The sequence below is a fragment of the Schistosoma mansoni genome, chromosome 1 (genome assembly GCF_000237925.1).
Source record: "Schistosoma mansoni strain Puerto Rico chromosome 1, complete genome".
Lineage (NCBI taxonomy): Eukaryota > Metazoa > Platyhelminthes > Trematoda > Strigeidida > Schistosomatidae > Schistosoma > Schistosoma mansoni.
In genome coordinates this window covers 14546075-14569131 of record NC_031495.1, presented here as the reverse complement: position 1 = coordinate 14569131, position 23057 = coordinate 14546075, and the positions used below count along the sequence as shown (strand labels likewise).

Below are 23057 nucleotides of genomic sequence, written 5' to 3'. Positions count from 1 at the left end.
TGATAATATAGTTTTATATGGGTTATATATATTACTAAATAGAAGAAAACAATGTACAGTTAACTCTACATATTTATTATTCCATTTATATACAAGTGTGATCTATTACTTGTTTTTAATAATTAGTTTAATTCAACTTTTTGGACGGTTTATTTAAATAACAAATTCACTATTCAATAGATTTACCATAAACTTAACTGGAATTATGACCACTGTTCACTGTAGTGTTTTTTCGCTGAAATTGTTAACTTTAATCACTGTACGAAATATCAATGACATCAGTGTTCATTAACAAACAGTTCAAAAATATACTTCTAAGTGTATCTTGGTATCTAACTACAAAGAATCACATCACTATATAATTGACTTTTATTCATCATAAACTATTAACTGTTTAGTGACATGACCAAGTAAGAATTAGACCTGATAGTTAGGAATTAATTCCTCTGAAGTGTGAATGATCTGTGATTGCTATATCTTTCAGTTGTCCACCTATTAAACAACTTCTAATCGTATTTATTTGTTTTTCAAACTGCTGAGTTCTTACCTAGATCGTATATTATAGCCTGATAATTTGTTTCTTGTAGACTATTTTACATTGTAAATCAGAAGGGGTTTCGTAGAGATTTCAGTATTTTCATAGTTTAAACCATGAGTCAATTGAAAAACCTGGAAGCACTGGACGGCCGTTTCATCCTATTGTGGGACTCTTCAGCAGTGCGCATCCACGGTCCCACCTCACGAGATTCGAACCCAGGACCTACCAGTCTCGCTCCTGAGCGCTCAATCACTAGATAACTTAGCCGGCATCCGATGGTGTTAATATCTAACATTGTAAATCGTTATTGAACTATTTTGAATGTTCTTTAGTGAACTGTTTAAAAAAATTTTAAAAATTTATGATAGTTGAAAATAGTATTTTACAAATTAATTATTGTTCATTGTTACAAATAAAATTAATTATTAAGCGTGAGACATTTCAGAAAACAATGACTGATATACTTAGAAACTTATTCAAACATTTTTCATATCGTGTCATGGATACAAATATTTTTTTTAAAAAATTAAAGAATCATAATGTGAATATTAAAACAACATATAGAAACTAACAATATTATTATTAACTAGGACATCATCAGGCTTTATTCTAATATATTTAAATATTTATATAAAAATAATAAACTTCATAGTGATGTGTTCTACTTCATTGTGATCATTGATTCATAAATTGCCTTTGTTAGTTTAATATTTTCATAGATATGTTTTTTCTCATGTACACAAGCTATACAGTCACTTAACAATCATTAATTTCTTTTTTGGGGGGGTTGGAAGTGTACTTTTTTTCTTAAAATTCAATTTACAATGCATTATACTAATTGAAATCAATATATATGGGCAAAAACGATATACCTAAAAACTTGTATTATGAATCAAACTAATATTTACTGAAGTAATATTTGTCAATGTGTTCAAGCTGAAGATAGCTGAATGTTAGTTTAATAAGTTCTACCGAAGGTTTTCATATAATTCTTTTCAGTATTAACATGATTTATACGTTTAAAGCAGAGATAATAAATTTTTTTCTTAAAGTAATAATTATTTCAAACATGATGAGCATGATCGTAGTATTAAATGATATTTGTCAAATCATTATGGAAACAAACAAAAAAGTGATTGAATTGCTTTGTTGATGTCTGCTGAAAAGCGTTATACTCAGGTTAGGTTGAAATCTTTCATATTTTATTTGGCGATAGCATCGATCGACATGATAGTAAGGCAGTACTGTCTGGCCCATGAACATTATTCATTATTTACATTCACTTCCGTAGTGGAATTGTGAAATTATAAACAGAAAACATTGATTTTAACAGAAGACATTAAAAAAATAAATCAAACCAAGTTACAAGTGAGAATATCAAAAAACCAACTCATTTTGAATTACCACAAAATGTTCTACTAACAGACGTCATTATAGATTTCAGTATGGTATTTCTTCTGTATATATTCGAACACAATGGATTTACCAACATGTCAAAGTACTAATTCTATCAATATGATACTTGCCACGTAAGCCACATTTAATCATGTTTGTAAAAACGTCTCATGAATACTAATATTAGTAGAAATTATGATATTTGTCTCTTTCATTGTTACTCAAGTAACGCATGTACATGGTAACTGACCATTATATGTCCATACAATCGTCATATTGTTTTATTTTAAGAAAATTAATATTTTTCATTTCTTATAATATACACCGTTTTCTAAGCAAATTTTACAAATACACCAAGTAAAAGCTACCATTGAGAGTGAGAAACAATAAATAGTTTAGTAAACAGGGTTGCTTAATTTAGCTTATTATCTATCCTTGACCTATCAATAATTACTATTACTATTGTTTTAAAACCATTGTATTCTAGACGGAAATCGAAGCTGTCAAGTTTACGTCGATTTTCAACATGTTGTCATCGGAGAAGACGTTATATGAACAGAAATCAAACCAAACTATCATTGTCATCCAATGTTGAACAAACTCATTCCTCTAATCCACATCCTGATCATAATTCATCGAAACACCTTTTGGTATCAATCAACAAAACCCACAATGAAGAAACAGTAAGTACAAGTTAAACTGATTAAAGAAAACTAGCAAATTTTCACAATTGACACTTTTCGGGGTTTTCATTCATGTTTATTTCTTTAAAACATTGAAAATTATAGGTTGGATTAGAGTAGGTAGTAAACATTTAGATAAACTAACAAACATAATTGTTTCTTATATCAAATGATTTTCATGAGAAATTTGTTACCAGAATTGGGATTTGTGGAGATGGTAGTAATTTTAAGAGGTGGATTCATGAATCGATCTAAGCTAGACCATCATTGAAAATCTGGAAGTACTGGACAGCCGTTTCGTCCCAGTATGGGACTTTCCAACAGTGTACATCCACGGCATCACACACGGGACTTGGACCCAGAACCTTTGATATTGCGCGCGAACGCTTAACTCCTGGACTACTGAGCCGACATCCAACAGTGGTAGTGTCTAACTTAAAACGATCCATGATATTGCGCAACCCTTTATCCATTGTCTGAGGTGAATAACTGGTTACACCCGGACGAAGCGTTGCGCTAAATCATGGATCGATTAAAGCAAGACATTAACATTGCTGGATGCTGGCTCAGGGGTCCAGAGGATAAGCGTTCGCGCGATACCAAACGCTTTAGGTCTGATTGTCACGTGCGAGATCGTGGTTGCTCAATTCTGTGAATTAGTTAGTTTATAAATTCTGTTCTGAAAGAAGTTAATTATGGTTAAAATATCTAGTCTAATAGTTCTTTATGATTAATGATAAATTTATGCAATTTATTTAATTGCTTTTAATCTAATATGCATTACTAAAATCAACTTGTGAAAAAACGCATGTCTGTTTTTTTCTTTATCTTTGCTCAATTACTTCTACTCTTAGTAACCGAGTCGTTCCTGGTAATTCTTTCTCTAGCTTTACTAGTATGAGATGCTGAAATATTAGATTAATTTATATTAATTACTGACTTTTACGTTGTTAAAAGCTGACAGGTTGTGAACTATACATCTCTGTCTACTGATTTTCAGTGATTTTGTTCTTAAGCTACCGCTTTGTTGTGAATAACTATAATATGTTAACTTTTGACTTTTATCCTTGAAAATATTTCCACAATCAAGAAGTATCTCATGTCCCTCAAGTATCGTACAATTCTAAAATTTGTAAGGACTGATAATAATTCTTATCCAAACTCTAACTGGATTATGGTTAAGCAAATGATGATAGAATGATAGTTTGAGGGTAAGGATAAACTCCACTCTCGTTCGCAATTTTGACCTTGCACCTGATTGTCAACCAAAATGAAGCGAAAATAATTATTTACACCATCATAATCCATAATGAAGGGTGTGTTTCGGTTTCTGTCATCTTTCCGGCTTACATGGAAAATGTAAAGTTGTCTGCGATGAAAATGTCACTTCATAATGCTACATACGTGTCAAGTGTAGGGCAATTAGTCATGGTGGAAGAAAAATTACGAAATAGCAAAAGTTTCACATCGAATAGGAATTACTTCAAAACATCTACAATTGAGTGACACCGATATTGCGTACTTGCATAACTTACATTTTCTAATGATGTTAACTAGGAACAGTCGTTAAAGATGTGTTATATGTCTACAAAAATGTTAGAAAATAGGGTCATATTTCTACAGTGAGTAGCATATGTATAAAGAACTTAATATTTCAACTTTGTTAATAAATATAGATCATATTTCCATAAATCAGGTTCAGCATACATTTTATGATTTGTAAGTAAGGTCAGTGAAGACTGTTTAATTATTGTAGATTACATCACAGACTGGTTACAGGTAATCAATCGCTGAAAATCATCATTTCTTATCCACAACTTCAGAAGGGATCAGGCCTGAAACTTTTAGACTTTACGGGGGGCGTAAAGCCTTCAAATCATTCAGATGACACATATTAGATTACCTTTTTAAAAACAGGCAATTTGATAAGTGGCGCAACCACCATTTAATTCTGGCGACAATACCCATATCATGCCCTAAATGATTGATATTCACTGGTCATGGTGTTCATTAGTAACTAATTTCGGTGTGACTTTAACTTATGGACAACTGAAATGTTATTTATCTATATGAATGAACGAATTTCGCTTCAAAACCTAAGATTTGCTATCCCTAATTTCATTGGTTCGTTCATAAATTATAATCTCATCGGAATCTCACTCACTCCGCCGATAGCTTCAGTAATTAATTTGTTTTCCAAAGTTTTACTAAGATATTTGTTCATGATAAACTAATCAAACAAACATAAAATACATGGACCATTTGTTTTCACATCAATCATATGAGTTTTCATTTTCTTAATATTTGATAAAAATCTATATTACATAATTCTTTTTTTTTTACTGATCTCTTTTCTTATACATTTGTGGTCAAAAATTCTATGTTATTGTTTGTCGTCAATAGTTGTCCTTATTACATATAATGTTACTATGTTGTTAACATCTGTTATTTTCTCTCATGAATGAATTCATTGACTAGAATATATTGAAATGAATAGTTAAATTCTATTTTTTCTATAATGAAATATGATTAAGTCACTTTAGGTAAAAATGACTAGTTCAATATCTCTTGTTTTACACTCGATCTTTTTTTAAAAATGAAAAACACAACATTATTTATTTGTTATTGATTAAAGTATAAAAAAATGTATATTACCAATATTTAAAACTACAGGTATTTTTTAAAATACATTGTAAAGTTTAATGTTATTATAGAGAAAAGAACACGGATGAGGGACAATCGAATGTCTCAATTAGACTGTTTTTTCTGCAAATATCCGTCCATAGCGTTCGGATATAATTGTTCATGCATTTTCGTATCGATTGCGTGCTGTTCCCGTTCTCTCCTTATCGATCTTCTACTGAAATATATTCAATGCCCGACCATCACGGTGTACTACTTATATGGATATCAGTAACCCACACCACATTATCTTAATCATAAATAGACTCACTAAATCTATAAATCATCATTTGAAAGTGTTACGTCTGGCCGATTTTGAACGCTATATTCGCTTCCCTAAGCTAGTTCCGTACCCCCGAGCTAGAACTATACACCGACTTGAAGACCAGAGAAAAGGCACAAAGTGTGAAGGAAGCACTTTACTACAGGGTTCATTTATGTACAGAAAATATAGGGATTTTATAGTAATTTAGGAGTCCTTGAGTTTTACCGAAAGTTCTAGAATACTGCTAAACATAGTAGCAGTGTATTAATCAGCCAATCAGGATCTCCACATGTGACTTTTCCATTTTCATTATTTTAGTAATATAACTTCATATAACTTCTAATCAATCGCTGATTGGTTGAAATGCTTCTTGATGACCCATGAGCTTGTCATGTCGCTTGCGAGAAAATTGCAGGGTCATCCCAACAGAAAGGGCTTTATACAGATTTGTTAAATTTGTAAGCAATTCCTGTTTAAAACTAATCTCACTTAGAGAGTTAAGAGTCAAATAATCGTATTGTCATTATATTGAATAATCGTAATGAAAATTATTTGTAATAAGTGTTGTACCATCTGATGAATACTTAGTAAATTTAATAGTTAAGCGTTCACCGTGAGACATAAAGGTCCTAGGCTTGATTCTTATTAAAGCTTTGGATAGAATTTTCTGAATAACCACTGACTACGACTAAGCAGATGTCTATTATTCCTTAGTTTTCAACGGTACACTGCACGAGGTCGATTTTTGTTTATTTTGAAGTGATTCCGCATGAAATTGAACCCAGGACTTTAATTATAGTTCAATCACAGTTATGGATAATCAGAGACACTTTCCTTATTCTTAACTTGTCAAACTACATCAATTACGATATTTTCACCAAGTGTTTAAGAATCCATCTCGAATCTAGTCTCTAGTGAGTATGAGGTTATTATCATAGTTAATATAGTATTAAGGACAAAGTTGTAAGCCAGTATAACGAGAAATTTAATCAGACACTATAAATATATAAATAATGGTATCGCGATTATTTAAGCATTCTAGAAATGTATATAACTTATCCTACGTTTCAACTAGAAATAGAACACAAGCATTAACTATATATGTATGGTCGTTTTCTATTAGAGTTGAACCATTGGTAAGTTTCGAAAGTTCATCAAAATAAATTACGTAAATCGTATTAGTTATAAATATACCATTTATCAATCATTATTTCTATGTAACCAGGATATATATTTTTGACACTTCTTATCATTTTCATTATAAATGAAATAAATCGTTTACACTTACAAAGTTTTGTTCTTTTCGGCTTACTATACTTATTACTTCTTCGATATGTTTTGACTGATAAAACACTCGATAAACAGTGAAGTTTTTGTTATGAAGTCTATCTGAAAATAAGATTTCAACAACAAAAAAAAACGTTTGATCATTATCTGGATTTATTAACAAATAAAATACCATGGGCAAGCTGTGAATCACATGTGGAGAAATTCAAACACTTCACTTCTACCCGAAGTTTGTGCTGATGATGTCGTTCAGAAGGACGATGAAAGCTCCATGACTAAACCATCCAGCTCAGAGAACAAAACTCCATCAAAAATGGGCATTACCTTGAATATTAGAATTAACTAGTAAAATAATTTACTGTAAAGATATTTTATTCTAAGGTATTTACTAAATCATACTCAACGTTTCTTGTTACTCAATATAAATAGATGACAGAACTATATATTCACTTATTGACAACGTAAAGAGAAATTCTCAAGAATTCTATGAATTTATTGAATATATTTAGGAAGTAATATGTAAAATCAATACAGTGAGGAGACGAACAAGAACAAGAAACATTTTTGATAAATAATTAAAATTAAAGATAACCATTGTTTTAGGATTGATGAATCACTAAGTGGTGATCAGTTTCATACCTCCCTCGTATACGAGTATAGATCAGATTCTGTCGAGGAAGTTGCATCGTGACCACTTGTCCAAATAACATGACATAGAGTTCACAATGTTATAATATTAAATACTTGGGGGTGGTTAACAAGAAATCCCACAAGGAAACTTAGGTTCATGATTTTTTCCGGAATACTTTTAAACATCTAAAATCTGCTTTAGCCCATAAATGCAATATGTATTCTATTTAGAGTAAAATAATATAAAAACCATAAGTGACCAAATACGTTTTATCATTATCTTATATTCCCAGTATATAAGGTGCATCAAAAAAATAAAGCAATTAATATTAGAATTTTAAATGACAGCCCAGTTATACAGACTTACTGCTTAAAAGAAATCCAATTTTTTTCTCAAAAAAAAGAACAACTTTAAGAACTTCTCTCTATCTTCCTGTGACATCTTCTACTTTATGCACCTTTTAAATGTATGATGTGTTTGTCCACTTTTCTTACATTTTAGTTAAAGAAAAAAGAAACGTTTATTTTTTGAAAAACGTTCTCGTGTCTAATAGAGATTAATTCTATTGCAAAACTTTTGTTTCTCAAAAATTTCTAACACTTGTAAAAGTGCATTTGTAATCTATTTTGCCACAGTGAAACTGTAATGAACGAAATTTTGGGTATTAAATCAAATTACTATATCGTGTAAAGTTACACGCTGTATTTGTAAAATATGAAAACAATGCATTAAATAAACTAATTGCCCATCTTTCTTAAATTATTCTTAAGAGACTCCATCATTCTTTCATTCTTGTTGTCATTTTGATTTCTTTCTATTTTCTTGACTCTTCTCTTCATTTTTCTCTTCTGTCCGTAAGAATTCGACTCTCAATTCCTAACACATACACCCTTTATCTGTCCATACAAGTAGTACACACTACACCACTACTAGTTGCTTATCGCGTAATACTATTAACATGCTACCGGGTTATGAAATAAGGTGCAGTTGTTTTCGTTGCTATACACATTACACCCCTTAGTCTATCAATATGTATCTAAAACTTTCTAACTATATAACTGTCTCTGTACTATTATATAACAGTAATACGTGTTTGTATGAATAAAATTGGCCAATTTCTAACAAAGCTATGGTCAGACTTTCATTTAGGAAACTAAATAAATTTGAATACTATAAGTCTAATACAAAGTGCGTATTTATATGAGCGTGAATTGCCAGTCACATTAAACAAATCAAATAAGGACTCACAGGAATATTAGTAATACTTTCTGGTAAATTAAAACAACGTTCTAGATTGGTTGTAATATTGCAACAATGAAGAATTGATATAGCAAGCAATCGATATTCGACTAAACGATTTTGGTGGTTACTTTTAAGTAGGCATACTTAGTCACTTACTTGCGCTTATCACTCCTTGCTTACATAGGCCGCCCACCCGAGATTCATCAACCTAATCTCTCATGAAATATCCTTCTCAGTCGTTACCAGGTCATATTCATGCTCTTAATATCTGGCTTTGATCTTACTCTTCTCTGTTTCCCTTTAGGGTTCAAAGTCAGTGCTTACCATGCAATACACGCTGATGATTTCCGTAATATGTGTTCCATCTATCTCCAACGTTTTTTCTTAATTTCGTCTTCATCTAGAAGGTGGTTTGTTCTCTCCCATAGTCGGCTGCTCCCAATGGACATTGAGTATCTTATGTAGACAGTAGTTTATAAATACTCGTTCATCTTTGTCGGTGGTTGAGTTCGTTCTCCACGTCTCAGCTCCGTACAGTAGAACTGTCTTGACGTTCGTATTGAAGATTCTCACTTTGAAATTAGTTGACAGTTGTTTTGAGTTCCGTATGTTCTTCAATTGTCGATATGCGGTCCTTGTTTGTCAATTCTCACCTCAATATCTGCATTACATCCTCCTTGTTCATCAATGATGCTTCTCAGGTACGTGAATGTTCCTACATCTTTCAGAGTTTCTCCATCAAGTTTGATTTGCTTGGCTTTCTCCGTGTTGTATTTGAGAATCTTGATTTTTCCTCTGTGTACATTGAGGCCTATTGATGCTGCTACATTTGTTGTCTTCGTCTGTATTTGTTCGTGTGTACGAGATAGGATGGCTAGGTCATCTGTGAAGTCCAAATCGTCTAATTGATTCTGAGATGTCCATTGTATTCCGTGCTTCCTGTCAGATGTCGAGGTCCACATAACCCAATCAATCACCAGAAAAAAGAGGAAGGGGGAGAGTAGACAGCCTTGTCTGACTCCGGTCCTTACTTGGAATGCATCTGTCAGATGTCCTCCATGCCCGACCTTTCACTGTAGTCCGTCGTATGAGTTTTGGATAATGTTGACAATCTTCTCAAAAACTCTGTAGTGTCGAAGAAGTTTCCATAATGTTCTCCTGTCCACACTGTTAAACGACTTCTCAAAGTTAATGAAGTTGATGTATAGTGACGAGTTCCACTCAACTGATTATTCCATGATGATCCATAATGTCACAATTTGGTCTGTGCACAACCGATCCTTACGGAATCCAGTATGTTGATCTCGAAGTCGAGCGTCTACTGCGTCTTCCATCCGGTTCAGCGACACTCTGTTGAAAACTTTCCTTGGTACTGACAGCAAAACTGATGCCTCTGTAATTCTCACATTCGCTCAGATCGCCTTTCTTTGGTATATTGATGAGGTATCCTTCTTTCCAGTCCGTTGACACTTGTTCCTCCTCCCAAATCTTCTTGAATAGAAGGTGAAAAATGTTCTAAGTTACTTCAATGTCTGGCTTCAGTGCTCCAGTTGGTATGTTGTCAGCTCCTGCTGATTTCAGTAGATCCTGTAAAGCTTGGAACCTGTTGTTGAGATTTATCATGAATTCTTTGAGTTTGTGAGTATCTCGAAAGAAGGCTGTATTGGGCCTTCGTAATGCTGTTTCCCCAGTTGTCCAGTGTTTATTAAGCTTCAGTCTCATCTTGGCCACAACCAGGTAGTGATCTGAAGCTATGTCAGCTCCTCTCCTGGTTCTCACATCTTCCATTGTCCTTCGGAATTTTTTACTGATATAAATATGATTTATCTGGTTCTCTGTGGTGTGGTCCGGTGAGATCCATGTAGCTTTGTGTATGCGTTTGTGTGTGCTGCCTATACCCAATTTGTTGAATGCACATAGATTTGCAAATCTCTTCCCATTTTCATTTCTTTCTCCTAGTCCATGTCGTCCCATTATGTCTTCATATCCTGTGTTATTCATTCCGACTTTAGCATTTAGATCTCCCATCAGGATGGTCAGGTCCTTTCTTGAGCACTTCGCTATAATCGATTGCAGCCTTTCATAGAACTGATCTTTATCGTCGTCGTTGTTATCATTGGTGGGTGCATAACATTGGATAACATTCATTGTGATCCCCTCCTTCTTTGTTCTGAATGATGCTTTGATTATCCTGGGTCCATGAGATTCCCATCCTACAAGTGCATTTCGTGCTTCTCTGGACAGCATTAGAGCAACTCCCTGAGTGTGTGGAGCATTTTCCCTTTCGTGACTGGAGTATAGCAGCATCTCTCCCGTACCTAGCCTTTGTTGTCCAGCTTGTGTCCAATGGGTTTTGCTGATTCCGAGTACTGCCGAGTTGTATCTTCTCATTCCCATTGCTAATTGACTGTTGTTCTCGGTCTCCCACATTTTCCGGACATTCCATGTACCTATAAAAATTGTTGCTGTGATTGTAAGAAGAGGCATCGGCCTCGTGACTTCCGAAGGATCTCGGCTTTCATTCTGAGGTGTCATAATTCTTCCTTCAACTCTCAGGCCAGCGTTTGAATGGTTTGAATTATTTTTTCTGACTAGCGTTTTTTTAGCGAATTAGTTTTTCTGCGGGATGGAGTCTTCAACCCCATGTCCAACCCTCCTTCTTTACACGGGCTTGGGACCGGCAGTAACTCTAAAGGAGCTACAGGCGGAGTAAGGTATGTATATACTCAACTAAATTATCTATACGACTAATCTATAGTGCTTTGTAATCAAATACCTGAAAGGCTTTATCAAAACTGTGCCCTTAAATATCATTTAGCTGAATTCATTCATCAATTCGATGCATAGAAGTTAATTAATAACTAATTAATCCTGTAACATTTTATGGTAACAGTTAGCTTAAAAAGTTAGACATTTATCTGCAATAATTGGTATGATCAGTATACAAGGTTTGTGAAGATTACAGAATTTTCTTTTTTTCAAAATTAAATGTTATTTATTTTCGTTTAATAACAGTTCTCAATTTCCTTGTTTTGCTAAACTTTATGAAGCGTAAATTATGTTTGCGTGAGCTATTGAATTCGATGTGGTTGTTTGTTTAATAATGATTTTTTTCTAATAAATATGAATACTTTTACAGAAAATTTATTTTGTTTATTTTAACCAGTTCAAAGATAAAATATTATCAAGTCACTATTTTTTTAATCAACAAATTAGTTGAAATTCATTTAGTATTGTTTGTTTGAATCTTCCCAGTGTTAGGACTGCAACTGGTCAGTCTCTAATTGGCATATGTGCATACTGTGCGTATTGCCTCGATATAGCCTTAATTCACAAGCATTGTAAGCAAAGATGGGTAGTGGCTAGCAGTGGAATCCAGGACGCGCCTTTCGTCCTATTTGGGACTCGTCAGCTGGTTAGTTGAAGTTCAAGCAATTCTAATTAAAATTGAATAAAAAGAAAACGTGTAACAGTTTAATTGATGAACACAATACAAATACTAATAATCTTTTTTTAAAGCAATTAGTCCCTTTGATAAATTTCGATAGTGTAATGAGAAGACGAAGATTATCAGAACTATGTCATGATATATTAGCGCAATATATTTCGAACAATCTGATCACACATATTGTTAAGAACATTTATCTATAAAAATAAAAGGTCAACTAGACTGGAAATTAGGGGGTAAGTATAGACAAGGTTAATAATAGTGCCAAAATGGTTTCAGAAACAAATAGAATCGAATGACCCGATAAGAGTAAAGGATAAACATTCATCATCCTCTATTGCCAAACATATAATCGAAACAGTCCATAAGAGTGATCTAAACTCGGCTTTTGTGATGTTGTATAAAAGTGTAACAGGGCGTATACTAAGGTTTATTGAAGCCTTAGCCATACGAAAATTCAAACCCCCTTTGTGTATTCAAAAACAGTTTGTTCTCTCCTTAAACCTACCCTGATAATATTAGCTTATTATCCAGAGTGATTAGGTGTCAAATTGTTTTCACAATATTATTATCCCTATCTACTCTTACACCCCCCCATTTCCAGTCTAGTTGACCTTTTATTTTTATAGATAAATGTTCTTAACAAGTATATATGTGGTCAGATTGTTCGAAATGTATTTCGCTAATATATCACATAGTTCTGATAATCTTCGTCTTCCTATAACACTATTGAAATCTTTTTCAATATAATTCAATATTTAATTATAATTTTCTATTTATTGGCAAGATCACATTTTCATTGAGTTTTTTTTGTTTTGCTTTTAATTGTTTATCATAAACGAACTATTAAGTTGTCTACATTATTACATCAACTAGTATCAAACTAGCCAAGTGACTGATGCGGATGAACCAGCTGAACAACAGAAAAGAATACTAAATAATCTCTAACTTTTGAAAAAAAGTCACAGTAAATAACAGTTGTGATCAGTAGCATCTCGAATAATGGAACATTGCCATAGTACCGACAATAATGTCGTTAACCAAATTGGAAAATTATATAGTATACAATCAAACATCAATTACAGTGCTTTAGATTGCGTAAATCACATTCTCTGCCACTTAATACACTCTTAACCACCCAAGGTGAACTTATGGCTGTTGAATAAACGGATATACGATTCGATCAACTACTTGTAGATAGCATCATTGTGACAACTGTAATAACACGAACTTTTCTTCTGATAACCGAATATAAACAATACATTTAGCCAACGTTGACAAAGTGATGATTTAAACTCTATCAGTACTTAGTTATTTCTTACCCCAAAAAGTATTATTTCAAAATGTATGGCGATGATATAAACATGACAACTATAAATATATTACATACAAAGGAAACTGGATTGTAATAGTTAAAACTCCTGTTCAAAACCGTTGTTTAGCAGCTGATTATATGTCTCAGCTTTATTCATTTTAGATTAGGTTTATGATCAGAAATTTTACCGACTGATTTGACAGGAGTTAACATGAAGCGTTTAGTATACTATCACTTTATTGTTTAAAGCTTTGTGTCATCATTCAATTGGACGAATGTACATATTTTCATGGTTGAAATCATGAGTCAATTGAAGCTAGACCACCATGGAAAACCCGGAAGCACTGGACGGCCGTTTCGTCCTATTATGGGACATATGACAATTATTACTTATTAACTAAATAGTGGATTACATTTCACACGTAATCATTAATAATAATAAATGTTTCATCGCATTTTTAGATAGGAATATACATCATTTGTATACATGACAAAACTTCCTTTATCTTATTATAGTGTACTGCTTTCGAACTAACATTATCCGACTCACATAGAAATTTATTCATTTACTTGATGGTAATGAATAAATATTATTTACCGCTTTATATGATTATTCCCTATGAGTGTCAACATCATTAGTCACACTTTTGCTTACTCTACACATAAAATAAATTGATTTTGGATTGTTATGTAATATAGTTTCCATCATCTAAATAATCTAACCTCATATTAACTATGCAAGAACATAAATTGGATTTCCCCGACTGACTGAAATTGAATTGTAATTCTGACAAATGGTCAATCAAATGGAATATTTTTATGTCATGTGTGTGTTTGCGAAGAGATTTATCTTGAAAACTGGAGTGGAATTCATTCAAAATATAAGAATTCTATTATAATACAGAGATACTGAGTCTTTAAACTATGATGAAAGTATTATTAGTAGTATTAGAAATGAAACCTTAGTGTAAAATAGAAACGTTTTGAAATATGACAGAACAGAGATTCGATCAATCACGAGTGTTCACTTGAAACAAGTTTTTGAGATACTAATATCTGTTTTTAACTACTCATTGACGTCACTTTTTTCTCTGGTGGTCTTCAGTGTATTTGAAAATACGAGTTAAATAATAAAAGCTTAGTTATTATCGGTTTTTGCATAGGAGATATCGCGTTTGCTTACCGAATCACACTGTTACTGATTGGTTGATTTATTACGTAAATAAATTTTATTTTTATTTACGTCAAAATCTGTCATGATATCTCGTCTAAAGCATATCCTAATAATTCATATATTCTTATAAACGAGAAGAAATTAACTACAAAATCTTAAATAATAACAACTCAATATTATAAGCACTCAATATCACACATAATCTAACCGAAGACTCTTTTTGAGCATTTCGGTCAGTTAATAACCGACAATATATTTTGATTGATGTGGATAAGCTTAAAGGTTAGCTCCACTACTTTCCTGTATGAAGTTCTTATTTTACAGTCTAAAAGTTTTTCATGTCAAAAACGATGTATTTGTATGACCACTATTTCGCAGAACAGATTAAATTTCTGTGAACCGAATAGGTCAACATAAGTCAAAAGTTGTCGATAGATGTTATAAGTCATGTTTCGAAACTTATAAAATAACAAATTGCTTAACCGTTGGGAAGGAATAAAAAGGAGGAATATATTTCAATTCAGTTTAACATTCATTTTATTTCAGTGTGATATTCGTTCAGTATAATATGCAGTTTTCGTTTAGTATTAATTCAATGAAAGGTTCACTCTATGATATTCACTGTCTAATCACCAACTGAAAATAAAATCGATACATAAGTGAGTGTATTTCGTTAAAGTGGTGATTATATTGTTCCCTGAAAATCAATTAAATCGTCACCCGTCATGAATTTTTACCATCGTCACTATGTCTTACAAATCTCAGCTTTTCTCGTTCAAGGCTTATGGTTTTACAGTGATTTTAATAACTGAAATATTTATTATTTCCTAAGTATACATTACCGAACTAGGTACATCAATATACACTATCTAAAATATCAACCAATTTATAAGTAGTATGTTAACTTTCCATCAGAAATAACAAATAATTAGTGGATATTTATGAAAAAAATATATATGTATACATAATTATCACTTTTTGTATTGTTTTTTTGAACCTTCCATTTGATGTTTAGGAGTGCAGTTTACCAGTCTCTTATTGGCATATGTGCATCCTGTACAGATTTCCTCGATACTGCCTTAAGTCACAAACTTTATAAGCAAAGATGGATAGTGGCTAGTAGTGGAATCCAGGACACGCGATTCGTCGTATTTGGGACTCGTCAGCTGGATGTACTTTCATTCCGGAGCCCCGGAGCGAACATCAACTCCAGGATGCAGATACATCCAGTTGAAGATTCTTAAAAAAGACAAAACGTGCTTCCTGTATTTCACTACTAGGCACCATCCATCTTTGCTTATACTCTCATTTTTATCGGTAATTTATGATATGAAGCAAAACAAGAATTTGTGAATACTCGATAAATCAAAATAGTAGTTTTCATTATTTTTATACGATGTTGAGTCTTTACCTAGTCGTATGACCTTTTCTCTTACAAACCATTGTTCATAGTTATTTATCAGGTGTATAGAATCATCAAAGTATTCTACCTTTCCTTTTGATTTTCTCTCTCCCTTAAGTTATTTAATAACAGAAAATCTGTTTATAATATAATTCTTTTCTTGAAACTGAAAAAGAATCTAGTTGAATTTTATTAATTTCCATAAGTGAATTTGTGGACTCATATTAAGGTGGATTATACAATAAATAGGGCATAAATGATTTTAATTCATAATCACTGTGACTTATCACCTATACAATAGATATCAAGTTCAACCTTAATATTTTTAATTTTTAAATATTTTTTGATGTTTAAAATAAAACCTACTAAACAACTATTATTTGTATTTTTAATAGTTGAATTCATAATTCAGTCTAAGTTAGCCCACCATTGAAAACCTAAAAGCACTGGAGGGCTGTTTCGTTCTAGTTTGAAACTCGTCAGCAGTACACATTCACGGTCCTGCCCGTAGGACTCGAACCCAGGACCTTTGGTCTCAAGCACGAACATTTAACCACTAGACCACTGAGCCGGCATCCATTCTGATATTATTTGAATTATTTACATTATATATCTACATTTCGTTCAATTTCTTTCCTTAAATGTAACGAAAACGTCCAATATAAAATATGATATATATATGTATATAAATGAAGAATGAGAGAGTGGTAATTGTCGATTCATTTAAAAGTTAATAGAACAACTGTTGTTTCATTTCGATATAGTTCTCTCACGTAAGTTTCAATTAAAAGGATTAAATATTTTCTGCTAAGATGAACTTAACAAATTTCAAATTCGTGTAATTCAATATCACCTTAATCCCATTGCTTTTCTTTTCATATCAGATCTTCCATTTGAACTGCTTTTAAAAACAATATCTATTCTACTGATTTACATATGTTTTACTATCCAATTTAATCCTTTCATTGTAGATATACTTATAAATAATGATAATTTGTTGGATTATTACTTTCATGTAGGAAATAAACAACAGTCAACAGTTTCACGAATCAATTAAAGTTCAAATAAAAGACAACACAGAGAAAACTGTTCCCAGTAGTAGTGGTAGTACACAATGTTCAATAGATATTTTCAAAGTAAATAACAGAAACACGGTTTTTAAATGAAGACAAATAAAATTTTACACTCATTTAATAAATATGCATTGTTTACTTAAATATAACTTATTTACTTCTCAATATATTTTGTAAATCCCTAGTGACTGTTCGAACCAGAAATGAAACATTTAGTGAGGTGTTTTATTAAGTATGCATATTGAATCGATACATGACATGTAATTTTACATAACATTATAAAGAAAAATTCTAAAGATCAAATCTATATAATACTCAGAAGGGGTTTTGCGGAGATTTCAGTATTTTTCATAGTTGAAAGCATGAGTCAATTGAAGCTATACCATCATGGAAAACCTGGAAGCACTGTACGGCCGTTTCGTCCCATTATGGCCTCCCCAGCGGTGTGCATCCACGATCCCGCCTTACGATATTCGAACCCAGGACCTACCAGTCTCGCGCCAGAGCACTCAACCGATAGACCACTGGCCGGCATTTAACGGTGTTAATGTCTAACTTAATGTCTAACTGCTGAGGAGTCCCATAATAGTACAAAACGGCCGTCCAGTGCTTTCAGGTTTTCCATGGTGGTCTAGCTTCAATCGACTCATGATTTGAACTATATAATACTAAGAAACATATTTTATCATATCAAATTACTCAATAACCTGTGCCAATTTATTTGATAGTAGTGACTTACTATCACAGTAACGATAGTGTTAATTTCATATACTCGTTCTAAACATTCGTTTTTCTAAAAAGTAAATAACATAGGAATTGTAGTGAAGTATATTTGTTGCCAGTTGGACTAAGCAACTGCCAAATGATCATAAATCAATGTTATAGAAAGGTGTCTAAAACGTCTAATGTTTTCTCACTCTGTGTTCAGTTCAATTTACAATGAACTAAACAAATTTAAAATTTGTACAGGGATTATAAACTTATTAACTGTTTACCTATTAGATTATACAGTAGTTAGCAGTTTTTATGGTTAAAACTTAAATATTTTTTTCTGTAGCAAAATTTTTGTCATACATCTTTTCAAAAAAATTTCCCATAATTTTCATTCCATTGACAGGCCTCCACTTCATCTGAAAGATGATAGCTCAAATTATTGCAGTTCTGTATTGGGTTCCAATTGAAATCTGTTTACCAAATCAACATATAACAATGGTGATGATAATGATTTAAGATGTGCTGGTCAACAGAAAATGTATTCATTTCCCTTCTGTATAGCATTATATATATATATATATATATATATATAAATTGTTTTCTAATTATTCTCTAATTTAATATATGGACCACTGTTTAGTTTATTTTTTAATAAATTCATCTACCTACATACCTACTTACTTACTTACTTACTTACTTAATTTAACATGGATCATTTGATGGTGTACAAGTTTAACTAGACAAGATCATTCAATCATTATCTTTATGTATATTGACCATTTCGTCTCAGTTAACCAGTATCTATCAATTCTAGTCATTTACACTTTTCTTTTTTTTTCAGTCAATTTACATAATATTCTTTATTGGAGATGAAAATGCAGATATCATATCTATATATGTATCCTTTACTCTTTCTTCATATTGTTTTTATTTTCTTCAATTTCATTTTTTATTTTCAACATTTAATTTTTGATAGTTTATTGATAGATTTAAAAACAAAAAATGCGCTCATTGCGTTACACTGAAATTTGGTTCAACTTGTGGATCAACAATTATTAGTTTTCTACAGACTATCAAACATCTAATTACTTATATATACATATATATATATCTTCTTTTCTAACAAGATTTTTCTACCTATGCAACAATAAATACAAAAATATAAGTTGTATGTTTACTTGTTAAGCTTATATAGAGGAACGTTGGGGTTTTTTTTGTTTTATATAGGTAATAGTGTTAAAAGAGCAATTATTTATTTCGTTAACTGGTTTATATAGATGAAAACGTTTATGAGCTTAGTTTGATGTCATTTGGAGAATCAATAAAAAAACCTTAAGGGCTTATGGTGAGTAGGATACTTTTAAATAGTTGAATTTGAATAAATTAAGAATTCATGAATCTAACATCAGTTGTTTTACTGTTGGCCATCTGATGTTTACAGTCATAGCTATCTCATTGCACATATAATTGAATTCCATGGGACAGGATAACTCAATGAAACATTAGGAATTCATCTAATCAAAATTAGAACGACATAAAAATATAGAATAAAATTCCACTATGAAAGTGATTTTTTTGGTAAAATGAAACAGTAATAAAGTAAGTTTATTGTTGGTTTATAAATTTAGTAAAACTGATTTTCAGAGGTGGAAAAAGCAAAATAAAAGATGACTAGCAATTACATTGATTTTTTATCGATTAGTCATCTTTTATAGAATAAGTGGGTTGTGACTAACAGTGCAATCTAAGACAAGAATTTCAACATATTTAGTACTATGATGGATGTACATATATGTCGATGTTGATGTTTATATTAGACCCCTCACCTAATATCTCTCAATTCAAAAGCCAAACTTTTATCCACTGAGCTACTGGTTCCAGCCAAATGGATGTGCTGGTTATACTGTTATTAGTAAGGGTTTGAATCATTCCACTGTTAGTATTCATGATCAATCTCTGTTGGCATACGTACATTTCATGTAAACTACTTCGATGTAACCAGTTTCATCTTGTACTCCTCTGCTAGCTACAATCTATCTATACTTTTAAACTTGTAACGAGAAAAGATGTATCAAGTCAGTTTGCACAGGATGAGCATATACTGGAAAAGAATGATCTGATTTCACTTCAGGATAACTATAACTCTTAATAATGATCATATATGTTATATTTGTTTCATTGTTTATCAATGGGTAATTATACAATTAGTATGAAGTAAATATTAACTGATAGACAGTAACCAATTTATTTAATCAAACATGTAATCATGTCTCATAATCATGATAAATTGCACGACTCCCCTGGATTTCATTCGAGCAAATTTGATAACAAATAAGTCTCATGAAAGACCCAATATCATTTTTGAGCAACCGTCGACAAAAGTCTAAGTATATATACTTACTTACTTACTTACGCCTGTTACTCCCAATGGAGCATAGGCCGCCGACCAGCTTTCTCCAACCCACTCTGTCCTGGGCCTTCTTTTCTAGTTCTTTCCAGTTCTTGTTCATTCTTCTCATGTCTATCTCTATTTCTCGGCGTAATGTGTTCTTTGGTCTTCCTCTTTTCCTTCGACCTTCAGGATTCCATGTGAGGGCTTGTCTTGTGACACAATTGGGTGATTTCCTCAAAGTGTGCCCAATCCACTTCCAGCGCTTCTTCCTGATTTCTTCCTCCTCTGGAATCTGGTTTGTTGTCTCCCACAGTGACTTGTTGCTGATAGTGTCTGGCCATCGGATCCGAAGTATCTTGCGTAGACAGCTGTTAATAAACACTTGTATCTTCTGGATAATGGCTTTCGTAGTTCTCCACGTCTCTGCCCCATACAGAAGAACTGTCTTGACATTTGTATTGAAAATTCTAACCTTGGTGTTGGTTGACAATTGTTTTGAGCTCCAGATGTTTTTCAGCTGTAGGTATGCGGCTCTTGCTTTGCCGATCCGCGCCTTCACATCTGCATCTGATCCACCGTGTTCATCAATGATGCTGCCCAGATATGTAAAGATTTCCACATCCTCCAAAGCTTCTCCGTCAAGTGTAATTGGATTGGTGCATATTGTATTGTATCGGAGAGTCTTGCTTTTCCCTTTGTTTATATTGAGACCTACTGCTGCTGAGGCTGCTGCTACACTGGTCGTTTTCTCCTGCATTTGTTGCTGCGTTTGTGATAGAAGAGCCAGATCATCCGCGAAGTTTAAATCGTCAAGCTGCATCCTGCCTGTCCACTGTATCCCGTGCATTCCTCCAGATGTTGACGTCTTCATAATCCAGTCGATCACCAGGAGAAAGAGAAAGGGTGAGAGTAGGCAACCTTGCCTAACACCGGTCTTTACCTCGAACGAGTCGGTGAGTTGTCCTCCGTGGACGATTTGGCAGTTTAGTCCATCATAGGAGTTCCGTATGATGTTGACTATCTTCTCAGGCACGCCGTAGTGTCGAAGAAGCTTCCATAGTGTCGTCCTGTCCACGCTATCAAATGCCTTCTCGTAGTCGATGAAGTTGATGTACAGTGATGAATTCCATTCGATTGATTGTTCCACAATGATACGTAGAGTTGCGATTTGATCTGTGCACGATCTATCCTTACGAAATCCAGCTTGTTGATCTCGAAGTTGAGCGTCCACGGAATCCTTCATCCTGTTTAACAATACTCTGTTGAAGACTTTTCCTGGTATTGAGAGGAGAGTGATGCCCCTGTAGTTGTCGCACTTGCTCAGATCGCCTTTCTTTGGTATCTTGATGAGAAGTCCTTCTTTCCAGTCTGTTGGTACATGTTCTTCGTCCCAAATCTTACTGAAGAGGATGTGGAGTATCTTGGCAGTTGCTGTTACATTTGCTTTCAGTGCCTCTGCCGGGATGTTGTCTGGTCCCGCTGCTTTGCCACTCTTGATTTGTCTAATGGCCATGCTGATCTCTTCAATTGTTGGTGGGCCAATATCGATTGGGAGGTCTGTGGGTGCTGCTTCGATGTTGGGTGGGTTCAGTGGAGCTGGTCGATTCAAGAGTTCCTTGAAGTGTTCTACCCACCTGTTTCGTTGTTCTTCAATATCGTTGATTACTTCGCCTTCCTTGTTTTTCACTGGTCTTTCTGGTTGACGGTAATTTCCAGCAAGTTTCTTTGTTGTATCATACAGTTGTCTCATGTTTCCCTCTCTTGCAGCCTTTTCCGCTGTCATCACTAAATCTTCCACATATTTACGTTTGTCGGTCCTGATGCTCCTCTTCACTTGCTTGTTTGCCTCTGTGTATTCGGCTTGTGCCTTGGCTTTTTCTGCTCTTGTTCGGCTGATATTGATTGCTACCTTCTTGTTCCTCCTTGCTTCAATTTTATCCAGTGTACCAACAGTGATCCATTCCTTGTGATGGTGCTTCTTTTGGCCCAGAACCTCCTGACATGTTGAAACGATTGCCTCCTTGATACCTTTCCAGCTGCTCTCTATGGTGGTTCCCTCTCCATTGAGTAGGTCATGAAAGGCCTGGAACCTGTTGCTGAGGGCTATGTTAAATTCGTTGAGTTTGTCAGCATCTCGAAGAAAGGCCGTGTTAAACTTTTGTGATGTTGTCCGCGCCATTGTCCAGTGCTTCTTGAGTTTTGGTTTCATCTTGGCGACCAGCAAATGGTGATCGGATGCTATATCAGCTCCTCTTCTGGTTCTCACATCCTCCATCGTCCTCCTGAACTTTTTGTTGATGCAGACATGGTCGATTTGATTGTGTGTAGTGTGATCCGGTGAAATCCAAGTGGCTTTGTGTATGTTTTTGTGTGGGAATATGGTGCCACCTATGACCAGTTTCTTGAAGGCACATAGGTTTGCAAATCTCTCACCGTTTTCGTTCCTTCCTCCCAGTCCATGTTGTCCCATGACGTCTTCGTATCCAGTGTTGTCCTTTCCAACCTTGGCATTGAAATCTCCCATTAGAATGGTCAGGTCCTTGGTTGGGCACTTCTCGAAGATTGACTGCAGCCTATCGTAGAATTGGTTTTTAGCGTCTTCATCGTAGTCGTTGGTCGGCGCATAGCATTGGATGATGTTCATTGTAATGCCCTCTCTCTTTGTTTTGAAGGAGGCTTTGATGATCCTCGGTCCATGAGATTCCCATCCTATAAGTGCATTTTGTGCTTTTCTAGACAGCATCAGTGCCACTCCTTGTGTATGTGGGGCATTTTCTTCTTCATGACCGGAGTATAACAGAAGTTCCCCTGAAGAC

At 33.6% G+C, this 23057-nt stretch overlaps 1 protein-coding gene and 1 non-coding gene across 2 annotated transcripts; one reads left to right on the top strand and one right to left on the bottom strand.

Moving 5' to 3' along the window:
* Window positions 1-2014: 2014 nt before the first annotated feature.
* Window positions 2015-18276, top strand: Smp_141190 (hypothetical protein; the record flags this gene model as incomplete). Its single annotated transcript, XM_018793371.1, has 4 exons — window positions 2015-2067; window positions 2421-2616; window positions 17082-17198; window positions 18253-18276. 4 exons carry the CDS (start codon window positions 2015-2017, stop codon window positions 18274-18276), a joined length of 390 nt encoding a protein of 129 aa, XP_018647891.1.
* On the bottom strand, window positions 16560-16633 carry Smp_tRNA_00838_Pseudo_???.1.1. Its single transcript has one exon. It is a non-coding gene (tRNA).
* Window positions 18277-23057: the final 4781 nt, after the last annotated feature.